Source organism: Phoca vitulina, unplaced genomic scaffold, assembly GCF_004348235.1.
Source record: "Phoca vitulina isolate PV1807 unplaced genomic scaffold, GSC_HSeal_1.0 scaffold52, whole genome shotgun sequence".
Classification (NCBI taxonomy): Eukaryota; Metazoa; Chordata; class Mammalia; order Carnivora; family Phocidae; genus Phoca; species Phoca vitulina.
The window spans coordinates 649848-667800 of NW_022589755.1; the positions used below are offsets into that span (position 1 = coordinate 649848).

At 44.8% G+C, this 17953-nt stretch overlaps 2 protein-coding genes across 2 annotated transcripts in view; both read left to right on the top strand.

Annotated features, from left to right (window-relative positions):
* LOC116622250 (zinc finger protein 256-like) overlaps window positions 1-17953 on the top strand; it is a 115279-nt gene that overhangs the window by 55341 nt on the left and 41985 nt on the right. The window lies entirely within an intron of this gene.
* On the top strand, window positions 4566-12722 carry ZNF671 (zinc finger protein 671). Its single transcript, XM_032388610.1, has 4 exons — window positions 4566-6039; window positions 9097-9223; window positions 9979-10101; window positions 10722-12722. Exons 1-4 carry the CDS (start codon window positions 5794-5796, stop codon window positions 11927-11929), a joined length of 1704 nt encoding a protein of 567 aa, XP_032244501.1. The 5' UTR covers window positions 4566-5793; the 3' UTR covers window positions 11930-12722.

The following is a 17953-nucleotide window of genomic DNA, read 5'->3' on the forward strand; positions in this document are numbered from 1 at the left end:
GAGCAGGGAGACCGATGTGGGACTCGATCCCAGGACCCTGGGATCATGACCTGAGTTGAAGGCAGATGCTTAATGACTGAACACCTAGGCGCCCAGGTGCAAAAATTCTTAAGAAAATGCTAGCAAACTGGGGCGCCTGGGTGGCTCAGTCGTTAAGCATCTGCCTTCAGCTCAGGTCTCGGTCCCAGGGTCCTGGGATCGAGCCCCGCATCGGGCTCCCTGCTCGGCGGGAAGCCTGCTTCTCCCTCTCCCACTCCCCCTGCTTGTGTTCCCTCTCTCACTGTGTCTCTCTCTGTCAAATAAATAAAATCTTTAAAAAAAAAAAAAGAAAGAAAATGCTAGCAAACTGAATCAAATGAAACATTCAAAAAATCATTCACTATGATCAAATGGGATTTATTCCTGGGATGCAAGGTGGTTCAATATTTGCAAATCAATCAGTGTGATACAGCATATCAACAAGAGATAGGGTAAAAACCACACGATCCTTTGAATAGATGTAGAAAAAGCATTTGACAAAATACAAGATCCACTCAAAAACCCTCAACAAAGTAGGTTTAGAGGAAATACACCTCAACACGATAAAGGCCATATATGGAAAACCCACAGCTACCCTACTTAATGGTGAAAAACTGGGAGCTTTACCCCTAAGATCAGGAGCAAGACAAGGATGTCCACTGTCACCACTTTTATTCATCATAGTATTGGAAGTCCTAACCAAAGCAGTCAGACAACAAAAAGAAATAAAAGGCAGCCAAATTGGTAAGTAAGAAGTAAAACTTTAACTATTCGCAGAGGATATGATACTTTATATAGAAAACCCAAAAAATTCCTCCAAAAAACTAATAAACTGATAAATGAATTCAGTAAGGTCACAGGATACAAATCCATTACATTTTCATACACTAATAATGAAGTAACATAAAGAGAAAACAATCCCATTTATAATTGCACTAAAAATAACAAAATGCCTAGGGATATACTTAAACAAGGAGGTGAAAGACCTGTACTATGAAAACTATAAAACACTGATGAAAGAAAGTAAAGTTGACTAAAACAGATAGAAAGATTCCATACTCATGGATTGGGAGAGCAAATATTGTTAAAATGTCCCGTTTACCTAAAGCAGTCTATACATTTAATGCAATCCCTATTAAAATACCAACAACAGGGCGCCTGGGTGGCTCAGTCTTTAAGCGTCTGCCTTCGGCTCAGGTCATGATCCCAGGGTCCTGGGATCGAGCGCCGCATTGGGCTCCCTGCTCTATGGGGAGCCTGCTTCTCCCTCTCCCACTCCCCCTGCTTGTGTTCCCTCTCTCGCTGTCTCTTTCTATCAAATAAATAGATAAAATCTTAAAAAAAAAAAAAAAAGTTTTTGAGGAGTGAAGAAAACAATCAACCAAACAAAAAGACCACCTAGTGAATGGGAGAAAATCTTTAAAAATGGTATATCCTATAAACGGTTAGTATCTAAAATTATATATATAAAGAACTTACACAACTCAACACCAAAACCCAAATAATTTAGTTAAAAAATGGGCAGAAGACATGAACAGATATTTCTCCAAAGAAGACATCCAAATGGCCAACAGACCCATCAAAAGATGCTCAAGATCACTCATCATTAGGGAAATGAAAATCAAAACCACATTGAGTTATCACACCTGTCAGAATGACTAAATTCAAAAACGCAAGAAACAAGTGTTGGTAAGGATGTGGAGGGAAAGGATCCCTTGTGCACTGTTGGTGGTAATGCAAGCTGGCAAGGTGATATATATAATCAATCTCCAAAGGACTGTTACTCAGCCATAAAAAAGAATGAAACTCTGCCACATGGGATAATGTGGTTGGATCTAGAGAGTATAATGCTAAGTGATAATTGGTCAGAGAAACACAAATACCATATGATTTCAATTGTATGTGGAATTTAAGAAAGAAAACAGACAAATGAGGAAAAAGTGAAACAGAAAACAAGACTCTTAAATATAGAGAACAAATGTGGTTACCAGATGGGAGGTGGGTGGGGGTGGGTGGAAAAGCTGAAGGGGATTAAGAGTACATTTATGATGAGCTTTGAGTAATGTGTAGAATTGTTGAATCACTATATTGTCCACGTGAAATTAACATAACAATTATACTGAAATTTAGAAAAAAAAGTTGAGAGGGGATATCTCCAATGTCTAAAATTAGGAAAGGATCAACACATAGTCCATACAGAGAAATAGTATTAATCAGAACAAGAAATAAGACTCTAGTCTAAATGGACAAAATATGAGTGGTCAGTGGAAGGGGGGACCCAAGTGGCTATCAGACCTATGAAAATATATACAAACACATTTAAAGATTTTATTTATTTATTTGAGAGAGAGAGAGAGAATGAGAGAGGGGAGGGTCAGAGGGAGAAGCAGACTCCCCGCCGAGCAGGGAGCCTGACGCGGGACTCGATCCCAGGACTCCAGGATCATGACCTTAGCCAAAGGCAGTCGCTCAACCAACTGAGCCACCCAGGCGCCCTACAAACACATTTAAATTTAGGAATTCATACCAAGTACAACTGTCTTTACCGAACACATAATAGAATGTAAAGACAATTCTGTCATCTGAAAATTTTACTAGAACTAACCTCACAAATATAGACACAAATAGCACTGAGACTATATTAATAACATTCAGCAGTATATAAAATGTACTATACACTATAACCAAGAGAGATGTATTCCAGTGATGCCAGGTTGCTTTAATACTAGAAAAACAAAGAATGTTATCTAACATAGTAACAGCTTAAAGAAGAAAAATCATATCAATTTGTGCAGAAAAATCATTAGCATAAGTGAATGTAACAGTGCTCTGTATAGGTTCTCTCCTTTTACATAAATGTATAAATACACATACAGGAGGTAGATAAAGATGTGAGTGAACTGTAGTCTCTATGTCAGCAATGTGTAGAACACAACAATTGAATGATAGCATTTTTACAGATCAATTCTATAGCATCAGTAAAATTCTTAGGAATGAATATAATGAAGTATGTTTAAGTTCTTTTATTAACATTCATTTCCAAACATTGAAAACTACAAAGTTGTCTGAATATTACTGAAACTTCATTGTTGAAACCTACAAACACTTCTGCTGAGAGAAGTTAAAGGTGTCCTAAATAAATGGTATGATATTTTCCATAGAATTCAGTGGCTTCACTTTTTCTCCCTAGAATTGTACAATACCCCCTTTGATCTTCAGTATTAAAGGATATTGTCCTGTTGGACATGGAACCTGGTGAGTGCGAGTCAGGAATTCAGTCTGAGGTTCCATTGACTAGAGAGATCCACCTGAGGCCCAGTTTACCTCAGGACAGTTGGAGAGGTTTGGGGGGTGGGTTTCTGGTTCCCACAGGAGATGAGCACCTGGAACCCTCCGAGTCAAGAGTGCAGGTTAAGAGGATGTGCATGGTCAGGAGTCACTCTCTTCCATTGTGAAGGGTTTGAAGTGTTGGGAGAATGACCAGAGGATAGCATGTAGTTCCCCAGGCAATAATCCCAACCACCCTGTGTTTTAGATACTGTTATTTCCCCCATGTCAACGATGAGGAGATGGAGCCTTGGAGAGGTGAGGCTTCCTGTCCAAGGAACCATAATCAGTAATGGGATTACTTGCTGCAAACCCAGGTAGCTTCCCTCTAGAGCTCAGGCCCTGAAGTCAGATGCCATCTGCCAGATTCCATTGCCAATTTGAACCCAAAACACTATGTGATTGGTTATAATTCAAGTTCAACGTTTGTGAATTTGACATAAGATCTAGAAGAGATGTGCTACAAAATTTGAAATGATGTCCACCTTTAGCTACCATTTAGTCCAAAGGAAAAAATATTTCTTAAATTGTAAATCTTAATCATCTTGCTTAGAAAAACATATCCTTTGTGCAGTGGGCTACCCGAAATGTACAAAAGCATTCTGTAGGTTTGATGACTTTTTTCTTGGAATAATTTTGAATGTCACAGATTGTACACACTATGCCATCCTATAAAATTTTTAATCATTCCTGTTAAGGCTACTTGTTAGTCTGGGGTATGTGTATTTGAATTTTGATAGATCCTGTCTGTAATTCTGCAAATAGGCAATCTGGACTCACCTTCCACCACACGGGTACATGAGAGCCCTGTTTGTGGTGATAAGATTCGTATCCAGCGCTGTGTGCCTTATTTTTAGTGCTTTATATATAACATCACCAAGATGTAGGTACTATTTTTTCTTGCCATTTTAATGAATGGAGCGTTATGTGTGAGGAACATTTAAATATCATCAGAGAGGTCTGCTAGGGAGGTTTCGTCTTCATTTTTCATTTTATATCAGGGAGGTGAAACTGTTCTCCTCATGTCCCAAATTAGGAGGGGTGAGGTGCACCTGGGTGGCTCAGTGGGTTAAGCGTCTGATTCTTGGTTTTGGCTTAGGTCGTGATCTCAGGGTCCTGGGATTGAGCCCTAGGTTTGGCTCCCCGCTCAGCCGGGAGTCTGCTTGTGGATTCTCTCTCTCCCTCTGCCCCTCCACCTGCTCATGCTCTCTCTCTTTCTCTTTTTTCGCTCTCTCGAATAAGTAAATAAATCTTTAAAACAGTTAGGAAGGGTGAGATATACAAATCCTGAACCTCCAAAATACCCAGGGGCAGTTCATTCGTGCTTAGGACATGGGCCACCTGCTGGAGACTTGAAGAGGAGTCATGAAGCGCAAAATGTGGCTTGGGAGCAACCGGCAAGCTCAGCATACCTTAGGCTTTCAATAATTGATTCCTTTGCCTTCCACCTTCTGACCACCCTGGCTTCCTTTCTGAGTCCTGTGGAATGGTGGTTACTACAATACCCAGAAGGCTCTGCAACGTGAGGTGGCAGCTCCCGGCCAATGATGGCCCAGGAGAGGGAGGCTTCCTGCCAGTGCTTCAGTCACAGCAGGTCTTCCAGAGTCTCTTCTTTGTGGTGGCTATATTGTTTTGTTTTGTTTGTTTGTTTTCAGAGAGGACTGTGTATTGGAAGGCAGGTGGGCCCTCCTGGGAGACTTGCTCAAAGAGTTAAGGCAGGATTCCCACAGGCAGAGGGGATAGCTGGCTGCTGGAAACTACGGTTATTCAGAGATTATGGAGCCCCCCCCCCCCCCGCAAAGGGCAGGGTTCAAGTTAAGTCAAATGGTATGAAAACCTGCGTGCAAGAAATCGAGGGAATCCTAAATTCTGTCTCCCTAACATGACCAAAGCTGTAGCAGGGAAATGTGCACAGAGGCCCTTTGAGCTGTGGAGGAGTCACGGGCACTGACTGCTTATGCTTAGCTGCCAGAATGATCCACTTTGGGCAACCCCAGGAGACTCCAGGGACTACGGCCTCTGTGCCAACACAGAGTGCAGCAGGTGTGAACTGCACTTAGCTGGGCAGCCGGCCTGGGCACCAGTTACCCAAGCTGCTTCCAAATGTATTCCCATCCTGGGAAGGATTCAAGGAAAGGGTTTTAAAATGTGTTACTTCTTCTAAAATCAACATCCTACTAACTTGGTGGAGCCCGTGCAGCTGGTGGAACAGCGGCCCCCTTCCGGCCCCTGGCCCTGCACGTCAGCGGCAAAGGCCGCTGGGCTGATGGTGGCCAGCCACACCAAGGTTGGTGGTTAAGAGGCCGCAGTGTCAGGGGCATTGTCCCACCCCTACCCCCACCAGGGGTCACATGCTGGAAAAGTCCCATCTGGACCACACTTTCTTGTAGAACCTGCTGTCCTCAGATTTAGGAGGGGGTCCTGAAATTTCCTTGCTTGGCTCTAGGGATGGGTGATGCTGTTGATGTGAAGGCCGCTGATGGCATTCAGAAAGACGAGGAAGGAGGTGGTGACCTTGCACCAGAACATCAGGGTGAAGCCAGTGAGTGTGACCTGGTTCCAGAGGAGGATCACAAAACTCAGGAGCCCCACCCCCACCCCAGAGGAGAGGATGAAAGCGATGAGGAAGACAGAGCCCACAGTCCACTTGCACCACGAGTGGAGGTCTTCACAGACCTGGGACACCATGACAAGGTCAGGCCCCAGATGGCAGCCATTGTGGTAGCTATTTTGGCTACTGCTTTTCTTGTCGCTGTGCTGTAAGATTAATACAGCTCTATGTGGTATGTTGGTTTCTAGGGGTGTAGAGTGACCGAGGGGAGCACTAGCATCTCCATCTCCAGCCGTTGTGCTGCTACTCCTGTTTTATCTACACGCTTCAGTGAGGACTGCTAAGCTTATGGCTGTGTGCTCACCTTCCCCCAAATGGAATATTTGTTCCTTTATTCTGTCCCCGAAATTGTGTCTCTGCGCCCTGAGGACATGGACTCAATCCAAGCAAGCAGTTATGTGGAGAGATTCCCCAGTAGGACCCAGAGAGGGAAACCCATCCTAGGCGGGTAGAGATGCTTGGAGCTGAAGCTGAGCTGTGTTCAGCACACCACAGGTCTCATTCCTTTCTGGTGGAGGCAGCAGAGGGTGAGAATTCTAGCCCAGAATGGTAAGCTCAGCCTCTGTCCTGAGGGTGGCGGGAGCCCTAGGGGATTTGAAGCGGTCTCAGCGGGCTCCCTCACTGCAGAGTGGAGAAGATTGTGAAGGGCTGGGTGCTGGTGGACGCGGGTGTGTGGAAATAAAGTAAGCCACCCAAATGAGAACGAGCAAAGGCTATTTATCCAGAGCGTGCTGGTACCATCACTTGCATTTGGCTGAGGCTTAAAGGCAGGCAAGGGAGTGGGAAAGCTGATTGGCCCCAAATTGGAAGCAGGTGCAAAAGTTAGGAAAGATGGCAGTTTTTACGGAGTCTTGACCCTCCTGTTCCAGTCGCTGCAGTGGTTGTGGTTTGGCTTCTGCTGGTCGTTGCAGAGGTGGTGGGTCAGAAAACTTATGTATGTATGTATGTTTGTATTCATTCCTTTATTTTATTTATTTTTTTTTTTTTTAAAGATTTTATTTATTTATTTGACAGAGAGAGAGATAGCGAGAGCAGGAACGCAAGCAGGGGGAGTGGGAGAGGGAGAAGCAGGCTTCCCGCAGAGCAGGGAGCCCGATGTGGGACTCGATCCCAGGACCCTGGGATCATGACCTGAGCCGAGGGCAGACGCTTAACGACTGAGCCACCCAGGCGCCCCATTCCTTTATTTTTTTAACACAACTTTATTTTAATATTTTTAGTTGAAGTACAGTTGACATATTAGTTTCAGGCGTACAGTATAGTGTCAGCCATAAAAAGAAAACTGCCAGTTATTTTGCCAGCAAGAGATGGGTTTATTTAGGAATCGCAAGAGAACTGCAATCCTGGTCAAGCAAGTTATGGCCAAACAATAGGCAAGTCTCCCAAACAAAGGAGAGGAATAGGCTTATTAGGGGAAGGTGGAAGTTGGGAAGGCACTTAAAAACAAAAAGTCCTTTGAAGAAAACTGGGAGTTTGAAGTATAGTTGCTTCTCATTGGCTGGGCTGAGAGCTCTGATCCTCTCTCATTGGCCGGGCTGTTGGGGAGTGTGCGAGGAAAGCCCTTCCTCCTTCTGGGATAGTCTGGTAGTTTCCATGCGCAAGGTCTGTCTCATATTTATAGAGGACTATGAGCGGTAGTCCCTTCCCACACCTTCCAAGTCCATTTTAGTGAGGTTTCCCTGTATTAATTTTCACAATAGTGATTTGACAGTTAAATACATTATGATGCTCAGCAAGATGAGTGTAGTCACCGTTTGAAATTATTACAATATTATTGACTATATTTCTTATGTTATACTTTCCACCCCCATGACTTACTTATTTTATGACTGGAAGAATTTTATGTTGATATGTGGTCACACCACAGGAGAACCAAGGAGGAGGCTATGACTATAGTCCCAGTGAGTATTGATGAGCTATGTCAGAGTGGTTGCTGTAAAGGGGGCAGAACGGTTGTGTTTTCGTTCCTTTACTCGGGCCTGTTTTGTTTGCTGAGGTGCATTGCGAGAGGGAGGGTGGGGAGGCAGAGATGACTCAAAGGTGTGAACACGCTGCGGCCATCAGCTGAACCAGGAACGTCAGTTGTCAAATGGATCTTCAGAGGATTAGGTGGGGATGAGAAGGTCGGACTGTGAGGGCACAGCATGTGTCTAATAGATGAAATAGTGGCTTCCCGAAGCCATGCATGTTCTAATCCCTTGAACCTCTGGGTATGTTACCTCATGTGGCAAAAGGGACTTTATGTGTGTGATTAAATTGAGTATATTAACAACATGGAGAGATTATCCAGTGGGCCCAGTGTAGTCGCAGGAGGATGGAGTCAAAGAAGATTTCAGGGAGTAAACAGGTCAGAGTGATAGTTCCTGGCTTCGAAGACGGAGGAAGGGGCAGGGAGTCAAGGAATGCAGGAGGGCTTCAGAAATTGGGAAAGGGAAGGAAACAGATTCTTTTGTAGAACTGCCAGAAGGAACACAATCCTGATAACTTCTTGTTTTTATACTGGTGAAGCCCATTTTGGATTTATAATCTTTCCAACTGTAAGAAGAAAAATTTGTGTTGACTTAAGCCGCAGAGCTGGTAACGATTTGTTAGAGCAGCTATAGGAAACTAATACAGTGTGCAGCGGAGAAGCGGAAGAAGGCTGAGGGTTCCCGAAATATGGCTGTAGTCCTGGGTGCCTGGGGTTGAAGAAAAGGTCCAGATTGGGAGGCCTTCAAGCAGGAATGGGGGCTTTCCTTTGACACGTGGGGCCACTGGAGGGGCAGGACGGGATCCTGGTGGTGTTGCCAAGCACTCTCCGCGCTGTGTGCAGAGCGACCCGTGAGGAGTCCGGTGTGCTGCCTGTGGTGTGGGTGAGGAGAGTTGTGATGGGTAGCTGAAGCTGTGACGGAGGGGTGGTCTGAGAAGTGATGTGCACGAGAGGAGTCAGTGGGAACTGATGATGGTCCTGCAGCCCCGTTACCGGGGGCTTCTGTGAGAACAGGGAGCCCAGGCTTATGTCTAGGAGGCATGGTTTAGGGTACCCCGGGGGGATTGGCTGGCAAGTGGGGAAGTGGGTGAGCACGACATTGTTGTGGGTAGATGGAGTGAGGATACTCCGTCAAGAGACTTCCTGGACCTTGTTGGCCATGTCATTGCAGGTCTGTGTGATCTCTGAGGATGTGTTTGTGTTCTTCTCCCGGGAAGAATGGATGCTCCTTGATGATTCTCAGAGACTTTTGTATCAGGATGTGATGCTGGAAAACTTTGCACTTTTAGCCTCACTGGGTAAGGTCTGCATGCCAATCCCATCTGCTTTCTCTTTTTCTCCAGGGACTGCTCTGTCCTTCCCATGGTCAGATCACAGATACTGCTTTCTTTCCAGGTTTTCTGGAGTAGTGAGTGCTGGGCTTGTGCTGTATGGAGCGTTCTCATCTCTTAGTGAGCCGGTCCTGAAGCCATGCGGCGAAGGGCTTGGGAGTCCCAAGATGTCGTTTGCCCAGTGGATCCCATAGTCTTGGTCATTTGGGGGGCTGGTGAATCTATCCAGAATTATGGCACCTCTGTGCCTAAAGATCAGCTCCCTTTCTCTAGGGGACATTTTCTGGGGCTAAATTGTACCAGGAGTTACAGGCACTCACATAGTCACTACTTACGGGGACCTTTGTGCAGTTCCTCCAAAACCTTCCTTCAAGGTTTTTTTTTTAATTTTGAAAAGATTTTATTTATTCATTTGAGAGAGAGAGAGAGAGAGAGAGAGAGAGCATGAGTGGGGGGAGGGGCAGGAAAGGGAAAGAATGCCAAGCAGACTCCGTGCTGAGTGCAGAGCCCAACGCGGGGCTCGATCCCCTGACCCTGAGATCATGACCTGAGCTGAAACCAAGAGTCAGACGCTCAACCAACTGAGCCACCCAGGCACCCCCCCAACGAGGTTTTTTGGGGGTTTTTTTTTGGTAATAATTTTTTTTTTTAACTTAGGGAGTGTCGTAGGATGTCTTGCTCTGGCCAGTAGTGGCTGCTCACCTGTCCTGTGTCTTTCTTAGGAATTGTATCCTCCAGATCACACGTAGTCACCCAACTGGAGCAAAAGGAAGATCCCCAGATGCCTGACCCGGTGGCTATGACCCCAGTCACAGAAAGAGAGGCTCGGAGGGGACCTGGACTTGGTGAGTGGATATGAGGGAAGGGCATGATATCAGGGTTAGGTTCAAAACTAGCAGTACTAACTTTTCACCCCAGTGTTCAGCTTCAAGGCTGGTGGCCATCCTTGGTACCCGTCCTTCCCCATTCTTGGCACTGCAGCTTACCTCCTGTGTGCCTTCTAGCCGCTTGCCGTCTTCCATCTGCCCAGCACCCAGGCTGCCCCCTGCTGGGTCTGCATTGTCCTGCAGCGTTGGCGTGCACTTGACAGGTCACGAGATGCGCACGTACCCTTAAGTGACCCTTGAGCCCCAGCTGCACACTTGTAAGTGGTCTTCCTGGGCCTGCAGGTGCCAGGTGCCCTTCTGCACAGCACTCCCGCCTCGACAGCCGGATACCTCCTGGAAGCCACTTGCTCTTCTCTGTTCTCTGTCCACATATCCTTGTCCTCGGGAGGCTCCCTTCATTCAGTGACCTTCAGAGAACTGGTCTGCATTGCAACCCCTTCCTCAACCTGTCCCTACCTCTCTTGTCCTGTAAACAGTCCCACTGAGGTATTCCCGGGTGTGTCGTACACACAGTAGCGCTGGGGTTGCCCCTACCCGCAAGTCTACCATGCATGTCAACAGTACTCCTCTGCTTTCAGGTGGTTGGTGTGCAGTGGAGGATGAGGCTCCGTCCCCTGAGCAGAGTGTTTCTTTAGAAGGAGTGTCACAAGTCAGGACTCCGGTGGCAGGTCTGAACCCCCAGCCATGTGACATATCTGGCTCAATATTGAAAGAAATCTTACACCTGACTGAATACCAGGCGGGAGAAGCCAGGCTGGAGGCACACACGGGCGGGGCCTGTTGGAAGCACTTCTGGCACGGTGCAAACATCCGTCAGCACCACACTGCAGAGAAATCCTTCAGAAGAGATGAGGGCAGGGACTCGGTGAAAACCTGCAGATTCTATGTGCCAGAGAAGACCTATACACACAGTGAGCGTAGAAGGGACTTCACAGCCACCTCTGACCTTCTTCAGCACCAGGTCCCCCACATTAGGATGAAGCCCCACAAGAACACCAGGCTTGGGGGAGGCCTTCACCCTGGACAGCGGCATCACAAGTGCATCGAATGTGGGAAATTGTTCACCCGCAAAGACACACTTACTCGGCACCGGAGAATCCACACTGGAGAAAGGCCTTATGAGTGCAGCAAATGTGGGAAATTCTTTAGTCAAAGCTGTGACCTTTTTAAACATGAGACCATACACACTGGGGAAAGGCCTTATGAGTGCAGTGAATGTGGGAAATTCTTTAGACAGATCTCTGGCCTGATTGAACACAGGCGAGTTCACACGGGTGAAAGACTCTATCAGTGCAGTAATTGCGGAAAATTCTTTAGTAGTAAGTCTAACCTCATTAGACACCAAGAAGTTCACACAGGAGCAAGGCCTTATGTATGTAGCACATGCGGGAAAGAGTTCAGCCGCAAACACACACTTGTTCTGCACCAGAGGACTCACACTGGAGAAAGGCCTTATGAGTGCAGCGAGTGTGGGAAGGCCTTTAGCCAGAGTTCCCACCTTAATGTGCACTGGAGAATTCATGGCAGTGATTATGAGTGCAGCCGATGTGGGAAAGCCTTTAGCTGCATCTCTAAACTCATTCAGCACCAGAAAGTTCACTCTGGAGAAAATCCTTACGAGTGCAGCAGATGTGGGAAAGCCTTTACCCAAAGGCCAAATCTTATTCGGCACTGGAAAGTTCATACTGGAGAACGGCCTTATGTGTGCGGCAGATGTGGGAAAGAGTTTAACCGCAAACACACACTTGTTCTCCATCAGAAGACTCATAATGGAGAAAAGCCTTAATACCATAGCAGATGTGGGGAGTCCTTTAGCTAAGGCCCTCAACTTCCTGTCCATTTGAGAATTCCTAGCAGTGATTATGAGTGCAGCAGACCTAGGACAGTCTTTACCCAAGGACCAAACTTTATTCAGCACTGGACAATCCACACTGGACAGAGGCCTCAGCAGTACAGGGAACCTGCCATCTCCTTGGTCAGCCTAACGGCTCTCCCCAGAGTGAAGCTCTGAGAGGGGGCTTTGTGAGGGAGCCAGCATTCGGAAGTGGCACCTCACACACAGGAACCTCTGCACTGGGGAGGTTCCTCGTGAGGGCCTGGCAGGTCAGGTGCTATCAGGAGCTTGTTGCACATTGTAAATTGCCAACTCCCTTTGCCAGTGGCAAAGACCGTCCCACTCTGACCATCTGTCAGTCCCACAGTGTGTGTCAGTCACTCCAGCATGCTTAGGCAGGTAGACCTGTGCTGTCTCCACAGTCCCTAGAAGGAGTCATGATTGGCCTCCATGGCCCATGGGGGGCCTCATTTTCTCCCTTTTGTCTGGGTTAAGCATGGAAAAAATCAGCACACAAGATGGGTTTTCCAGGTAGCTTGCAAAGGTTTATCTTCATGGACTTTTTCATCTTGTATGATGCTCATTGTGGATGTGTATGGTCTCACGGCCTCCAGCCCTGGAAGCACATGCCTCACTTCACTCATGTTTGTACAGTAATAAAGGGCTTATTCTTTGAGCTACTTTTTTTTTTTTCTAAGATTTTATTTATTTATTAGAGAGAGCCCCAGCGGGGGTGAGGGGCTGCGCAGAGGGAGAGGGAGAAGCAGGCTCCCTGCTCCATCTCAGGGTCCTGGGAATCATGACCCGAGTTGAAGGCAGACGCTTAACTGAATGAGCCACGCAGGTGCCCCTCTTTGAGCTACTTTTAATCTGGAAGGTTCTGCTTATTGTGTGTTGAGGACACAGTTGTGTTCTACCAACATGAAAGGATAAAGTTTGTGGGAGTCCCCAGTTTTCCATGTCTCAGAGGGGACACAATGATGGCAGAGAAAAGCTCTCACTCCAGGTTTGGCCTAATTTGCGTTGCTACCCAAGGTCTTATAGGAAAGACTTAGGAGCTTTGTGAGACCTGTCATGACAGCCTGGGTGCTAGTTTAATTTTTGGGTCCAAAAGTAACTATGTGGGAAGGTGGTTGTGACAACCTCCAGTGCATCTGGAAGCAGAATGAGTTAGTCCCTTGTCCCCATGGAATGTTTCATATCCCCAAGCACTATTAAGAGGAGACTGGCCTCTGGTACCTGGCAAGGAGCCTGAGTTCAGAATTCAGTAGGTAGAGGTCACAGGCTGGAAGACTACAGGAGCCAGGTGGGAACTATAATGGACACAGACACAAAGTGTGATTCATACGGAGTTAGAGAGATTGCAGGACACTAGACAGATGCCCCACGAAAGGTACCTGCTCATAGTATTCCCATATTATGGCTGAGTAGGGTGAGAAGAGTACAGAAATTTTCAGGACTTCCAGAGCTGTCTTCTGTGGCCAAGATAACTTACAGGACAAATAACCTAAATATTTGTGGATTTCCTTAGACTCTAGATGCCTCAGGTCAGAACTGTTGCTGCGCTGGCAGGAAAATGGATTGAGAGAAGGGAGATCTGGGATTCCAGGGATGTGGTTTTTGTGACTTATCCAATATTCTTTTCTTTTTTTTTTTTTTAAAGATTTTATTTATTTATTTGTCAGAGAGGGAGAGAAAGCACAAGCAGGGGGAGTGGCAGGCAGAGGGAGAAGCAGGTTCCCTGCTGAGCAGGGAGCCCAATGAGGGACTCGATCCTAGGACCCTGGGATCCTGACCTGAGCTGAAGGCAGATGCTCAACTTACTGAGTCACCCAGGCGTCCTGACTTACTCAGTGTTCTTGGTGACTCATATAGAAACAGCTTTCCTGAGTTGCCAATTTATGCTGCCACTGAGGCAGGACTACTCCCAAGGCACGAGGAGAGAGATGATGGAGTAAATAGGGTTGCCTATAGGATTTAATTTGTCTTTTTCCTACTTTCTTAAGGTGGACTATGTTATTTATTTGAAAACTCCCCTCTAATTGAGTAATTTTGTAAGTTTCCCTGTAATTACTATGTTAGCATTCCCCAGATTTTGATATATTGTGCATTTGTTTCATCTTAAGATAGAATTAGTTTAAAATTGGACTGAAGAAGTTCTAGCTTTATTTCTAGGAACTTCTGAGTATCTGTCTTTGACACTCTGCTAAAATAAGGGCCGTGGGATTTATTATGTGTTGTTTAATATCCAAAAATTTCCTGATCACACCTACTCCCAGTTTGGTTGCTGATGGTTTCCAACTGGCATAATGGTTAGATAGTCTGGCTTGAGTGTGTTACCAGAAAGGCATAAAAACTCCTACTGGAATCTTCTGACTCTCTGGAAGCCAGGGTTCATCAGTCACATATTTGTGGCTTAATCTGGGAGTGAATCACAGGAGTGTGTGAATAAGAATCTGGGAAACTGCATGGATGTTTGCCCCCCAGTATGGCCCTGCATTCTTTCTCTTGCTGTGTTATATCCTTTGCTTTTAAGAAAACCTCACATGAATATGTTCTGTGGAGTCTTGCAAGTATTTTGAATTACAATATTCGTGAAATGGTTGCAGTTGGTGATAAGGATGGAATATTTAATATAACTCCTGATTTTAATTCAAATAATAATGACTAAGAGGGGCGCGCATGGCTGGCTCAGTTGGTAGAGCATGTGATTCTTGATCTCAGGATCATGAATTCAAGCCCCACATTGAGTGTGGAGCCTACTTAAAAAAAAATGATTTAGTGCACAGGAAAAAGATGACAGAGGCTGGTGAGGAAGGATTTTTGGTAATGGGTTGGTTTCCAGGCCATCCCTGGGTTGCGTATGCACAAGTGCTGCACTCAGAAACAGGAGGAAAAACATAAGTGAGAACTGGGGTCTGTAGGTCCCTGCTAAATGGATTGCAAATCAAATACAAACTGAGGGGACGTCAGCCAAGAATGTGGTTCCTTGGCTGCCCCCCCCCCCCCAGTAAAAATAAAGGCATCAGAGAAGCAGCTAGAGGCTCTTAAAGGTGTAGATTACAGCCTGTGATTCAGTATGAAACCATACCTTCTATCGCCATCCCTCTGAGCCAGCTGATTGACATGGTAAAAGGGGAGACAGTATGATGTGAGGCATGATGTTATGCATCTCTGTTCTGTTCAGCTCTCTTGAGTGGGTTTTTATACTGGGGGGAAGATAAGGATTATTCAGAAGAAAGATAACTATAAATAAAAGATGGAAGAATTCTCAGAATAACTAAATCAGATAAAGATGTTCAGGTGGTTGATTAAAAGTAACATCTTTAAAAAGGAGAAGGTAGATGGAATAGTTAATAAAATTTTGGTGGATCACTAAGAAATTGGCAATCTGTTCAAAGAACTGGGACAGATTCAATTTATCCTAGCCAAAATAAACTTTTAAAATATTAAGATTATAAAAAAGAGGCCTCTATAATCTTCTCAGAACCTGTTTTGATTATAACCAGGCAAGGAAATGCAGAGGATTTGACTGAGTGATGGGGTCTCATGACCTTCCAGCAGGGACCCCAAGTCTGCTTTCATTGGTATTGGTGACATGGCCTTAGGGCAGTAAACAATATACAGTTGCTAGGCTTGCTGATCTGTGTATTGTTATGACTTAAAAGTCCAATGAAAATGGAGAGGGAAATATCACAGGAATATGATGTCACTGCAGAAGGCGTACAGGTGAAAGCATAGTCCACAAAGGAGTTTCTGGACAGAAACCATGTATGGTGGTTGCCTCCCCCTGACCATAGTGCATTATTGGAATGGATTTGGTGTTATATAAATCTACTTAGTCCTTTTTATTTTTTTGAAGTAAGCTCTACGCCCAACGTGGGGCTTGAACTCAGGACCCCAAAGATCAAGAGTCACATTCTCTACTGACTGAGCCAGCCACGTGCCCCTAGTTAAGGATCTTCGATTTTTTTTAATTTAAAAAATTGTTTAAGCTTTTATTTTTTTAAGTAATCTCTACGCCCAGCATGGGGGCTCGAACTCACTACCCCGAGATCAAGAGTTGCGTGCTCTTCCAACTGAGCTAGCCAGGCACCCCCAGGATCTTTTAGATGCAGCTGTGTTAGTATTTACAAATTCCCATTTAAAGGTCTTATGGTATGTAAGGAAAGCTGATGGAAAGGAGAGGTTAACTATAGATTTTGGAGGACTTGATAGTTGTAACCCCCACCCTGGACCCCAAATCATCAGCTGTGTCCAATATGCTATCTACAATTAAAGTTATGCTGCATGCTCAGAGACATCAGTATTTTGTTCTGGATTTGGCTAATGCCTTCTTTTATATTAGGAAGCCAAAGCATTCATTAGAGATAGACCCCAGTATGCAGATACTGTGTCCTCAAAAGAAGATTTCAAAAATCTGGCTGACACTTGGCCCTTGATTTAAACTCCATTCCATGATGGTATCTAGTGTATGGGCAAAGCCACTTTTGGAGGGGAAGGCCAAGAAAATACTACTCTAAATCTGACATATTTTGTAATGATCTTTGTCTAATCCATAATATAATTTTATTTGGTGTAATCCTGGTATAACCGGTAAGATTAATTTAATGGATTCTAACGAAACCTGTGGTAACACTGATACAGATTATAAAGCATATTGGGAAACTTAATTAAAACCTCTACAGGATGCTCTCTCAGTGGAATTTGTTTGGCCAGAAGGGGAACTAGAATTAGTTAAAAATAACATAATTTCAAATTTAATGAATTTACTGATAACTTTAATTTATTAAAATTAAAAAAATTGAAATTCCAGTGTAATTAATGTACAGTGTTATATTAGTTTTAGGTGTACAATATAGTGAACAATTCTGTACATTACTCAGTGTTCATCATAAGTGTACTCTTAATCCCCCTCACCTTTTTCACCCATCCCCCCCACCTCCCCTCTGGTAACCATCAGTGTGTTCACTATATTTAAGAGTCTGTTTTTTCATTTGTCTCATTTTTCTTTGTTTTGCTTCTTAAATTCCACATATGAGTGAAATCAAATGGTATTTGTCTTTCTGTGACTGACTTATTTCGCTTAGCTTAACACCCTCTAGGTCCATCTATGTTGTTGCAAATGGCAAGATTTCATTCTTTTTATGGCTGAGTAATACTTCATTGTATATATATATATATATATATATATATATATATATATATATACCGCATCTTCTTTATGCATTCATCTATCGATGGACAGATGTTGCTTCCATAATTTGGCTATTGTAAATAATGCTGCAATAAACATAGGGTGCATATATCTTTTTGAATTAGAGTTTTCCTATTCTCTGGGTAAATACCCACTGGTGGAATTACTGGATCATATGGTAATTCTATTTTTATACTGATACCTTTCTTAAAGTTCAAATCTTGGTGGTGGAGAGGTAAGATGGTTACCAATCTTGTACATGATTACAAACACCTTTGTTGCTGGAATAATTTGTTTTTGAAATTTTCTTTAAACCAATAGCCACACCTGGGGTGCCTGGGTGGCTCAGTCGGTTAAGCGTCTGCCTTCAGCTGAGTTCACGATCCCAGGGTCCTGGGATCAAGCCCTTGCGCCCTGCTCAGTGGGGAGTCTGTTTCTCACTCTCCTCCCCTCTCTTGCTGTCTCTGTGACTGTCTCTGTCTGTCCCTCTCAAATAAATAAAATCTTAAAAAAAAAAAAAAAACAATAGCCACACCTCATATGATGCACACATACTTAATATTTTGGCAGCTATCTTTTTGCAGTGATGCAGGCAAAGGATTAAGAATGTGTGATTTAAGGGGTGCCTGGGTGGCTCAGTCGTTGAGCGTCTGCCTTCCGCTCAGGTCATGATCCCAGGGTCTTGGGGATTGAGCCCCGCATTGGGCTCCCTGCTCAGTGGGAAGCCTGCTTCTCCCTCTCCCTCTGTCTGCCGCTCTGCCTGCTTGTGCTCTCTCTCT

Bases quoted from the DNA above. Each gene is read 5' to 3' on its own strand.
- ZNF671 (XM_032388610.1), top strand. From the start codon at position 5,794: ATGGGTGATGCTGTTGATGTGAAGGCCGCTGATGGCATTCAGAAAGAC. The intron at 6,040-9,096 runs GTCAGGCCCCAG...ATGTCATTGCAG, and splicing joins ACCTGGGACACCATGACAAG to GTCTGTGTGATCTCTGAGGA. The intron at 10,102-10,721 runs GTGAGTGGATAT...CTCTGCTTTCAG, and splicing joins TCGGAGGGGACCTGGACTTG to GTGGTTGGTGTGCAGTGGAG.